This window comes from Anolis sagrei, chromosome 1 (assembly GCF_037176765.1).
Source record: "Anolis sagrei isolate rAnoSag1 chromosome 1, rAnoSag1.mat, whole genome shotgun sequence".
Taxonomy (NCBI): Eukaryota; Metazoa; Chordata; class Lepidosauria; order Squamata; family Dactyloidae; genus Anolis; species Anolis sagrei.
The window spans coordinates 1,275,982-1,286,935 of NC_090021.1; the positions used below are offsets into that span (position 1 = coordinate 1,275,982).

General features: G+C 50.4%; 1 protein-coding gene and 1 pseudogene across 1 annotated transcript; both read left to right on the forward strand.

The window, feature by feature from the left end:
- Positions 1 to 1,005: 1,005 nt before the first annotated feature.
- LOC137095863 (zinc finger protein 845-like) lies at positions 1,006 to 3,620 on the forward strand (the record flags this gene model as incomplete). The annotated part of the gene is made up of 1 exon (XM_067463188.1): positions 1,006 to 3,620. A coding segment is annotated over one exon (2,238 nt), but the record flags the coding sequence as incomplete, so codon positions are not given.
- On the forward strand, positions 3,563 to 5,804 carry LOC137095864 (zinc finger protein 227-like; annotated as a pseudogene).
- The last annotated feature ends 5,150 nt before the right edge of the window (positions 5,805 to 10,954 follow it).

A 10,954-nucleotide genomic window follows, 5' to 3' on the forward strand; every position in this document is an offset into this window, starting at 1 on the left:
TCTCGTCTGCCTTCTGGAGCAATCCGGCCACTCTTTGGGAGGCACCAACGTTCCCCTCCAGTTTGGAGAAGCCGTTCCCTGAGTGGCACCTATTTTCTGTTGCAGGTGACCTTGAACTTCAAAGATGTGGCCATCTACTTCACAGAGGAGGAATGGAGGTTGCTGGGCAAGAAGCAGAGGGCCTTGTATGAGGAGCTCATGATGGAGACCTATGAGAATGTGGCCTTCCTGCGTAAGGACCTCCAAAGCATTCCCTTTCCTCAGGAGAGTCAGGGCCCTTTCAGTTCCTCAACCTTGAATGTCCTCTTCAGCTCAGGTCCTTGTTTTCCAGGAACATCAAGGGGTTCCCCTTAGCAACAGTGAGCAATTCCCAACCAGTCCTTCTCTGGGTCTGGAAGGTGCCTCTGGGAAGGCCCACAAGAGTCCAGAAAGCGAAGCCTTCCCAGGCAGCCCTGGGCTCTCAGGTCCACTCGTGTGTCCTTCAGAGTAATCACAACCCGTTAACACTGGTCTTGTGGTTTTGCCTAAATGCATGCCCATGTTTGTGGATGGGTATACTCTGGTAAGGATGAGCATATGCGCACAGAGAGGCGGAAATGGGACCCTGAGAGGAGAGTGTCCCCGCTTGTCATCCCAAGAGCAAGGCCACATTTGGCCCAAGGCTATCAGCCCAGTTGCCCTCTTCTCACCCCCTCAACCGACCACCACCTCATTGGCCTGCAGACCCATCCTTCCCGCTTCCAGTTTTGACAAGCCTATTGGGTGTCCTGATTCTTCTTGCTGTAGTCCCTCACCCCTCCGTCCTCTGCACGCCTGACTACTCTCCACTTCTTCCTCCATTCTCGTGTCCCCATCAGCCCTACAAAATGTTCTTCTTCCCTGAATGTCTGGATTCACACTTGTCTATCCTTGTCCTTCTTTATAGGGGATAACTGGTGGGCCACAAAAGCCAGCATGAAGGGCAGCCGCCATATTAGGCGCAAGCTGCATCTTGCCTGACATCTCCAAACCCACAAATGTCAGCACTGTGGGAAATGCTTTTCTTGGAAGGGACACTTTGAGCGTCACTTGAGAGTCCACACAGGAGAGAAACCCTTCAAATGCCAGCACTGTGGGAAAGGCTTTGCTCAGAAGGCAGACTCTGAGCGTCACCTGAGAGTCCACACAGGAGAGAAACCCTACAAATGCCAGCACTGTGGTAAAGGCTTTGCTCAGAAGGGAGTCCTTAAGTGTCACCTGAGAGTCCACACAGGAGAGAAACCCTTCAAATGCCAGCACTGTGGGAAATGCTTTGCTTGGAAGCCAGACCTTGAGATTCATCTGAGAGTCCACACAGGAGAGAAACCCTACAAATGCCAACACTGTGGGAAATGCTTTGCTCAGAAGCCAAACCTGAAGTGTCACGTGAGAGTCCACACAGGAGAGAAGCCCTTCAAATGCCAGCACTGTGGGAAAGGCTTTGCTCAGAACGCAAACTTTGAGCATCACCTGAGAGTCCACACAGGAGAGAAACCCTTCAAATGCCAGCACTGTGGGAAAGGCTTTGCTCAGAAGGCAAACTTTGAGTGTCACCTGAGAGTCCACACAGGAGAGAAGCCCTTCAAATGCCAGCACTGTGGGAAAGGCTTTGCTCAGAACGCAAACTTTGAGCGTCACCTGAGAGTCCACACAGGAGAGAAGCCCTTCAAATGCCAGCACTGTGGGAAAGGCTTTGCTCAGAAGGCAAACTTTGAGCTTCACCTGAGAGTCCACACAGGAGAGAAGCCCTTCAAATGCCAGCACTGTGGGAAAGGCTTTGCTCAGAAGGCAAACTTTGAGCGTCACCTGAGAGTCCACACAGGAGAGAAGCCCTTCAAATGCCAGCACTGTGGGAAAGGCTTTGCTCAGAAGGCAAACTTTGAGCTTCACCTGAGAGTCCACACAGGAGAGAAACCCTACAAATGCCAGCACTGTGGGAAAGGCTTTGCTCATAAGGGACACCTTAAGTGTCACCTGAGAGTCCACACAGGAGAGAAGCCCTTCAAATGCCAGCACTGTGGGAAAGGCTTTGCTCATAAGGGACACCTTAAGTGTCACCTGAGAGTCCACACAGGAGAGAAACCCTTCAAATGCCAACACTGTGGGAAAGGCTTTGCTCATAAGAGGGTCCTTGTGTATCACCTGAGAGTCCACACAGGAGAGAAGCCCTTCAAATGCCAGCACTGTGGGAAAGGCTTTGCTCAGAACGCAAACTTTGAGCGTCACCTGAGAGTCCACACAGGAGAGAAGCCCTTCAAATGCCAGCACTGTGGGAAAGGCTTTGCTCAGAAGGCAAACTTTGAGCTTCACCTGAGAGTCCACACAGGAGAGAAGCCCTTCAAATGCCAGCACTGTGGGAAAGGCTTTGCTCAGAAGGCAAACTTTGAGCGTCACCTGAGAGTCCACACAGGAGAGAAGCCCTTCAAATGCCAGCACTGTGGGAAAGGCTTTGCTCAGAAGGCAAACTTTGAGCTTCACCTGAGAGTCCACACAGGAGAGAAACCCTACAAATGCCAGCACTGTGGGAAAGGCTTTGCTCATAAGGGACACCTTAAGTGTCACCTGAGAGTCCACACAGGAGAGAAGCCCTTCAAATGCCAGCACTGTGGGAAAGGCTTTGCTCATAAGGGACACCTTAAGTGTCACCTGAGAGTCCACACAGGAGAGAAACCCTTCAAATGCCAACACTGTGGGAAAGGCTTTGCTCATAAGAGGGTCCTTGTGTATCACCTGAGAGTCCACACAGGAGAGAAGCCCTTCAAATGCCAGCACTGTGGGAAAGGCTTTGCTCAGAACGCAAACTTTGAGTGTCACCTGAGAGTCCACACAGGAGAGAAGCCCTTCAAATGCCAGCACTGTGGGAAAGGCTTTGCTCAGAAGGCAAACTCTGAGCTTCACCTGAGAGTCCACACAGGAGAGAAGCCCTTCAAATGCCAGCACTGTGGGAAAGGCTTTGCTCAGAAGGCAAACTTTGAGCGTCACCTGAGAGTCCACACAGGAGAGAAGCCCTTCAAATGCCAGCACTGTGGGAAAGGCTTTGCTCAGAAGGCAAACTTTGAGCGTCACCTGAGAGTCCACACAGGAGAGAAGCCCTTCAAATGCCAACACTGTGGGAAAGGCTTTGCTCATAAGGCAAACTTTGAGCATCACCTGAGAGTCCACACAAGAGAGAAACCTACGAATGCCAGCTCTGTAGGAAAGGCTCTGCTGGAAAGGCCGACCTGAAGCGTTACCTGAGATTCCACACAGCACGGAAACCCTACGAATGCCAGCACTGTGGGAAAGGCTTTGCTGGGAAGGGGATTATGTCTTTCACTGAATGTTGAGATGTTCCTTGTGGAGAGCGGGGATTATGTGGTGCCTGTGCACCTTTGGTGACCTCATTGGAGGCAGGAACACACAGAGGGTTACCTCTCTTTCTCAGCCTTTTAGAATTTAATATACAGTGCTTTTATGAGACTGTACCCCACTCTCCTTATGCTGGTCTTGATTTGATTTGACTTCATTGGGGAGTCACCTGAAACTGGGGGAACACTTATCACAGATGCCGTTGGTGAGCACCCTAGGGAGTCATGGGAAATTGTTGCTTCTCGTCAATGTTTTGTCTTCTGTCTGTTATTACAAACATAATAAGAGATACCTTAAGCGTCACCCGAGAGTCCACACAGGAGAGAAGCCCTTCAAATGCCAGCACTGTGGGAAAGGCTTTGCTCAGAAGGCAAACTTTGAGCTTCACCTGAGAGTCCACACAGGAGAGAAGCCCTTCAAATGCCAGCACTGTGGGAAAGGCTTTGCTCAGAAGGCAAACTTTGAGCGTCACCTGAGAGTCCACACAGGAGAGAAGCCCTTCAAATGCCAGCACTGTGGGAAAGGCTTTGCTCAGAAGGCAAACTTTGAGCTTCACCTGAGAGTCCACACAGGAGAGAAACCCTACAAATGCCAGCACTGTGGGAAAGGCTTTGCTCATAAGGGACACCTTAAGTGTCACCTGAGAGTCCACACAGGAGAGAAGCCCTTCAAATGCCAGCACTGTGGGAAAGGCTTTGCTCATAAGGGACACCTTAAGTGTCACCTGAGAGTCCACACAGGAGAGAAACCCTTCAAATGCCAACACTGTGGGAAAGGCTTTGCTCATAAGATGGTCCTTGTGTATCACCTGAGAGTCCACACAGGAGAGAAGCCCTTCAAATGCCAGCACTGTGGGAAAGGCTTTGCTCAGAACGCAAACTTTGAGCGTCACCTGAGAGTCCACACAGGAGAGAAGCCCTTCAAATGCCAGCACTGTGGGAAAGGCTTTGCTCAGAAGGCAAACTTTGAGCTTCACCTGAGAGTCCACACAGGAGAGAAGCCCTTCAAATGCCAGCACTGTGGGAAAGGCTTTGCTCAGAAGGCAAACTTTGAGCGTCACCTGAGAGTCCACACAGGAGAGAAGCCCTTCAAATGCCAGCACTGTGGGAAAGGCTTTGCTCAGAAGGCAAACTTTGAGCTTCACCTGAGAGTCCACACAGGAGAGAAACCCTACAAATGCCAGCACTGTGGGAAAGGCTTTGCTCATAAGGGACACCTTAAGTGTCACCTGAGAGTCCACACAGGAGAGAAGCCCTTCAAATGCCAGCACTGTGGGAAAGGCTTTGCTCATAAGGGACACCTTAAGTGTCACCTGAGAGTCCACACAGGAGAGAAACCCTTCAAATGCCAACACTGTGGGAAAGGCTTTGCTCATAAGAGGGTCCTTGTGTATCACCTGAGAGTCCACACAGGAGAGAAGCCCTTCAAATGCCAGCACTGTGGGAAAGGCTTTGCTCAGAACGCAAACTTTGAGTGTCACCTGAGAGTCCACACAGGAGAGAAGCCCTTCAAATGCCAGCACTGTGGGAAAGGCTTTGCTCAGAAGGCAAACTTTGAGCTTCACCTGAGAGTCCACACAGGAGAGAAGCCCTTCAAATGCCAGCACTGTGGGAAAGGCTTTGCTCAGAAGGCAAACTTTGAGCGTCACCTGAGAGTCCACACAGGAGAGAAGCCCTTCAAATGCCAGCACTGTGGGAAAGGCTTTGCTCAGAAGGCAAACTTTGAGCGTCACCTGAGAGTCCACACAGGAGAGAAGCCCTTCAAATGCCAACACTGTGGGAAAGGCTTTGCTCATAAGGCAAACTTTGAGCATCACCTGAGAGTCCACACAAGAGAGAAACCTACGAATGCCAGCCCTGTAGGAAAGGCTCTGCTGGAAAGGCCGACCTGAAGCGTTACCTGAGATTCCACACAGCACGGAAACCCTACGAATGCCAGCACTGTGGGAAAGGCTTTGCTGGGAAGGGGATTATGTCTTTCACTGAATGTTGAGATGTTCCTTGTGGAGAGCGGGGATTATGTGGTGCCTGTGCACCTTTGGTGACCTCATTGGAGGCAGGAACACACAGAGGGTTACCTCTCTTTCTCAGCCTTTTAGAATTTAATATACAGTGCTTTTATGAGACTGTACCCCACTCTCCTTATGCTGGTCTTGATTTGATTTGACTTCATTGGGGAGTCACCTGAAACTGGGGGAACACTTATCACAGATGCCGTTGGTGAGCACCCTAGGGAGTCATGGGAAATTGTTGCTTCTCGTCAATGTTTTGTCTTCTGTCTGTTATTACAGGCTGTGTTTTTATTTAATTTTAGTTGTTAAGACATAATTCATGTTTATATGTTGGGTTGTTAGATTTTGTTAGTATGGATTTATTGTTGTATTCGGACATTGAACGTTTGCCTTTTATGTTTGGAACCTGCCCTGAGTCCCTCCGGGAATATAGAGCAGAATATAAATAAAGTTTTATTCTTATCTTATCTTATCTTATTTTATATTACTAGCTTGGGGACCCGGCACTGCCCGGTTTATTTGAGAAAGGAATTGTGTATCAAGGTTGGTCTTTATCAGTTATTTATATGACTCACAGTGGTCTCAGGAGGATAGTGAAGGTACTGGATGATGGGACTTGCAGTACCTTCACTCACTTGGTGGAAGACCTTTGCAGAGAGCTAGAGAGGGGGAGTTTGTCCCCGTTGGTTCTTTTGGATCTCTCAGCGGCTTTCGATACCATTGACCATGGTGTCCTTCCGGGTCGTCTCGCTGGGAATGGACTTGAAGGCATGGCTTTACAGTGACTGTTCTTTCCTGGAGGGCCATACCCAGAAGGTGGTGCTGGGGGACTCCCGTTCGAACCCCTAGAATCATAGAATCATAGAATCAAAGAGTTGGAAGAGACCTCATAGACCATCCAGTCCAACCCCATTCTGCCAAGAAGCAGGAATATTGCATTCAAATCACCCCTGACAGATGGCCATCCAGCCTCTACTTAAAAGCTTCCAAAGAAGGAGCCTCCACCACACTCCGGGGCAGAGAGTTCCACTGCTGAACGGCTCTCACAGTGAGGAAGTTCTTCCTAATGTTCAGATGGAATCTCCTCTCTTGTAGTTCCGCGTCCTAGCCATTGTTCCGCGTCCTAGTCTCCAAGGAAGCAGAAAACACGCTTGCTCCGTCCTCCTCCCTGTGGCTTCCTCTCACATATTTATACCTGGCTATCATATCTCCTCTCAGCCTTTTCTTCTTCAGGCTAAACATGCCCAGCTCTTCAAGCCGCTCCTCATAGGGCTTGTTCTCCAGACCCTTGATCATTTTAGTCGCCCTCCTCTGGACACATTCCAGCTTGTCAATATCTCTCTTGAATTGTGGTGCCCAGAACTGGACCAAATTTGGCACAAATACCCAATATGCCCAAATTTGAATACTGGTGGGGTGGGGTGGGGGGTTGATTTCGTCATTTGGGATTTGTAGTTGCTGGGATTTATAGTTCATCTACAATCAAAGAGCATTCTGGACTCCACCAGTGATAGAATTGAACCAATCTTGGCACACAGAACTCCCACGACCAACAGAAAATACTGGAAGGATTTGGTGGGCACTGACCTTGAGTTTTGGAGTTGTAGTTCACCTACATCCAGAGAGCACTGTGGACTCAAACAATGATGCATCTAGACCAAACTTGGCAGACAGACCTAACATGGCCAACTTTGAATACTAGTAAGGTTTGGGGAGGATTGACCCACAACTTTGGGAATTGTAGTTCACCCACATCTTTATGCATTTTCTATTGGGAGCATTAATTAAAAAATAAGGAAATACTGAATTTTTTCCCTAATAAATAGCGTTACAAATTACCTAAGCTGCTGCTCCTCCTCCTCCTGATGCTGCTGGGCCACTCTCAGTCCCTTGTCGAGTGGGCACTTTCCCCCCTGCCTTGAAGGGACTTGCAAGCCTACCCTCCAGCCTCGCACGCTCTCCCTTGCACGCTGCCATGTGCTGAACATGCCTGCTCTCAGAGGCGGCCCTAGGTAATTTTCAACGGTAAGCAAACAGTATTTTGGCGCCCCCCCCCCCCCCAACCAATCATTGATATATATTTTCTGTTTGTTGTGGGAGTTCTGTGTTCCATATTTGGTTCAATTCCATCATTGGTGGAGTTCAGAATGCTCTTTGATTGTAAATGAACTATACATTCCAGTAATAGTTCACTTTGCCGCATTTACTCCCTTGCCTGGCCCGCTTTGGATCCGGAGGTGTGCCTGAAGACCCCGGCGTGTGCACCAAAAGTCACCTCTTCTCCTCAGCCATTGGGACCGAGAGAGAGAGAGAGAGAGAGAGAGAGGTGGAGATGCCCACCTTTCCTGAAGGTAGGCGCAAAAACAAAGGAGGGAGCGGAGGTGGGAGATACCTCCAGCCGGAGGGGCTCTCTCTCTCTCTCTCTCTCTCTCTTGGTCCCAATGGCTGAAGAGAAAGTCAGGAGAAGAGGCGACTTTTGGTGCGCACGCTGGAGTCTTCAGACACACCTCCGGACCCAAAGCGGGCCAGGCGCGGCGGCTCCATCCCTTGGCCCACCTGCGGATTGGGGAGAGGAGAGGAGGCGGGTGGAGCACCGGGGGATCGGGAAAGGGAGCTGGTCATGGGGAAGGGATCGAACGCGGAGAACGATTGAGCGCCGGCTCTGCTCGCGCACCCGGTGGCCGAGTGGAGCAGGAACGAGAGGGGCTAGGCGAGGCTCAAGGGCCCGGCCCCTTTGGGAAGAGGATCACCGGGCAGCGAGGCAAGAAAGCCGAGGCTCCCCCTGGACTGCTAGGGCTGTTGTGAGCTGAGGGGGGGCTCCTCAAGTGGCGGTCGAGGGGCATTTAGAGAGGCGCCTCTGCACCCCTGGCAAAAAAAAGTGTTCTGCAACCGCTTACTTCGCGTAATGGACGAGCCGCCCCTGCCTGCTCTCCCCTCCCTGCTTGGAGACTCAGAAACAGCCCTCCCCTCGACTGAGAGGCCGGCCAATCACAGTGGAGGAGAGCTTTTGGCTGGAGGATTCCTTCCCAAAAAAGGAAGAGGAGGACAGATGGGGAGATCTTCCGCCTTCTCCGCCAAAAGGCGCTTCTAAGACCATCAGGAATATGTGTTTTCTGATGGTCTTTGGCACCCTCTAACATGCCCATTCGACCCCCAGGTTGAGAAACGGTGCTGTAATACATATGTCCTTAAGGACTTGAATGCATTCAGATTAGTCAGATATTCTTTTATTGCCCCTTTACCTGTTTTTGTGCTGCGTTTCCTTTATTGCCTCCTTTGCTCCTGGACATTTTAATCCATTGAGATTGGCCAGGTATTCCTGTGCTGACCCCTTACCTCTTCTGTGCTGCGTTCCCCTTACTTATTTCTCAGCTGCATGTTGCTCAAACCCCAACGGGAAGGAATTGCAGGGGGAGAGCTCTGGATTGAAAATGATATTTCAGGCCACATGGACCTGGTTTAGGTGTCTGTAAAGGCCAAGGTGGGCTGTGGGATGTACCTTGGGATGGCTGCATGCAAACCAACCTGGAGCCGTTTCCTTGTTGCGGGAAGCCAGGCTTTCTTTCCTTCCAGCTTTAGTCCCAGATGACCTTTTGGCAAATTGTCTGCCTGCCTGGAAGTAACTGGAGCGTGAAACTGCAATCGAACCAAGGGCAGGAGGACGATGGAGAGGAGGAACATGCCAGAAGGTACCAAGCTGATGTTACAAGACTGGGCTGGGTTTAGATAGATGGATGGATGGATGGAGAGATCAACACCCTGAGATCTAAACATGGTGGGACTGCATTGGTTTTGACCCTGAGCCAAATTGCAGCTCTTTCAGCAGGGAAGTGCTCTGGCTTCAGAGTTGAGCACCTGGACTCCAAAGACAATCATGTCCTCTGCTCTCATGTCTTCTGAGAGGAGTCGGCAGCAAATTCGACAGTAGAACACATGATGTTCTGGGAGATGTCTACTGCTCCAGTGGCCATGAGAGGAGTGTCCATTCAGTTACCAGCAGATCTGGAACCCATGCCTTTTGGGACCAGTGGTGTTTATATTTTCTGGAGCAGCTTTGGAGGCATCCTGGAGTGGGCTTGGCCATCAAGATCATTGGGCTGGCGATGGATGGATGGATGGATGGATGTAGAGATCAATCCCTTGAGATTTCAACATGGTGGAACTCCATTGGTTTTGACCCTGAGCCAAATTGCTGCTCTTTCAGAAAGTGCTCTGGCTTAAGGGTTTAGCCCCTGGACTCCAAAGAGAATCAGGTCCTCGGCTATCATGTCCATTTGGTTACCAGCAGATCTGGAACCCATGTCTTTTGGGACCTATGGTGTTTATATTTTCCAGAGCAGCTTTGGAGGCATCCTGGAGAGAACCTGGATATATTCCAAAGCATAGGCCATCAAGATCATTGGGCTGGCTTTGGATGGATGGATGGATGGATGGATGGATGGATGGATGGATGGAGAGATCAATACCTTGAGATTTAAACATGGTGGGACTGCATTGGTTTTGACCCTGAGCCAAATTGCACCTCTTTCAGCAGGGAAGTGCTCTGGCTTCAGAGTTTAGGCCCTGGGCTCCAAAGACAATCATGTCCTCTGCTCTCATGTCCTCTGAGAGGAGTCAGCAGCAAATTCGACAGTAGAACACATGATGTTCTGGGAGATGTCTACTGCTCCAGTGGCCGTGAGAGGAGTGTCCATTCAGTTACCAGCAGATCTGGAACCCATGCCTTTTGGGACCAATGGTGTATATATTTTCTGGAGCAGCTTTGGAGGCATCCTGGAGAAGGCCTGGCTCTATTCCAAAGAATAGGCCATCAAGATCATTGGGCTGGCTTTGGATGGATGGATGGATGGAGAGATCAACACCCTGAGATTTAAACATGGTGGGACTGCATTGGTTTTGACCCTGACCCAAATTGCACCTCTTTCAGCAGGGATCTGGAATCCATGCCTTTTGGGACCAGTGGTTGTTTATATTTTCTGGAGCAGCTTTGGAGGCATCCTGGAGAAGGCCTGGCTCTATTCCAAAGCAGTGTCCATCAAGATCATTGGGCTGGCTTTGGATGGATGGAGAGATCAATACCTTGAGATTTAAACATGTTCTACTGTCGAATTTGCTGCTGACTCCTCTCAGAGGACATGAGAGCAGAGGACATGATTGTCTTTGGAGCCCAGGTGCTCAACTCTGAAGCCAGAGCACTTCCCTGCTGAAAGAGCTGCAATTTGGGTCAGGGTCAAAACCAATGTAGTCCCACCATGTTTAAATCTCAAGGTATTGATCTCTCCATCCCTCCATCCAAAGCCAGCCTAATGATCTTGATGGCCACTGCTTTGGAATAGATCCAGGTTCCCGTATAGATTACTGCAACGCGCTTTACGTGGGGCTGCCCTTGAAGACTGCCCGGAAGCTTCAGATGGTCCAGCGCTCGGCAGCCAGGTTGCTAACAGGAGCGGCACTCAGGGAGCATACCACTCCTCTGTTGAGCCAGCTCCACTGGCTGCCAATCTGCTACCGGGCACAATTCAAGGTGCTGGCGCTAGCCTACAAAGCCCTAAACGGTTCCGGCCCCACTTACCTCTC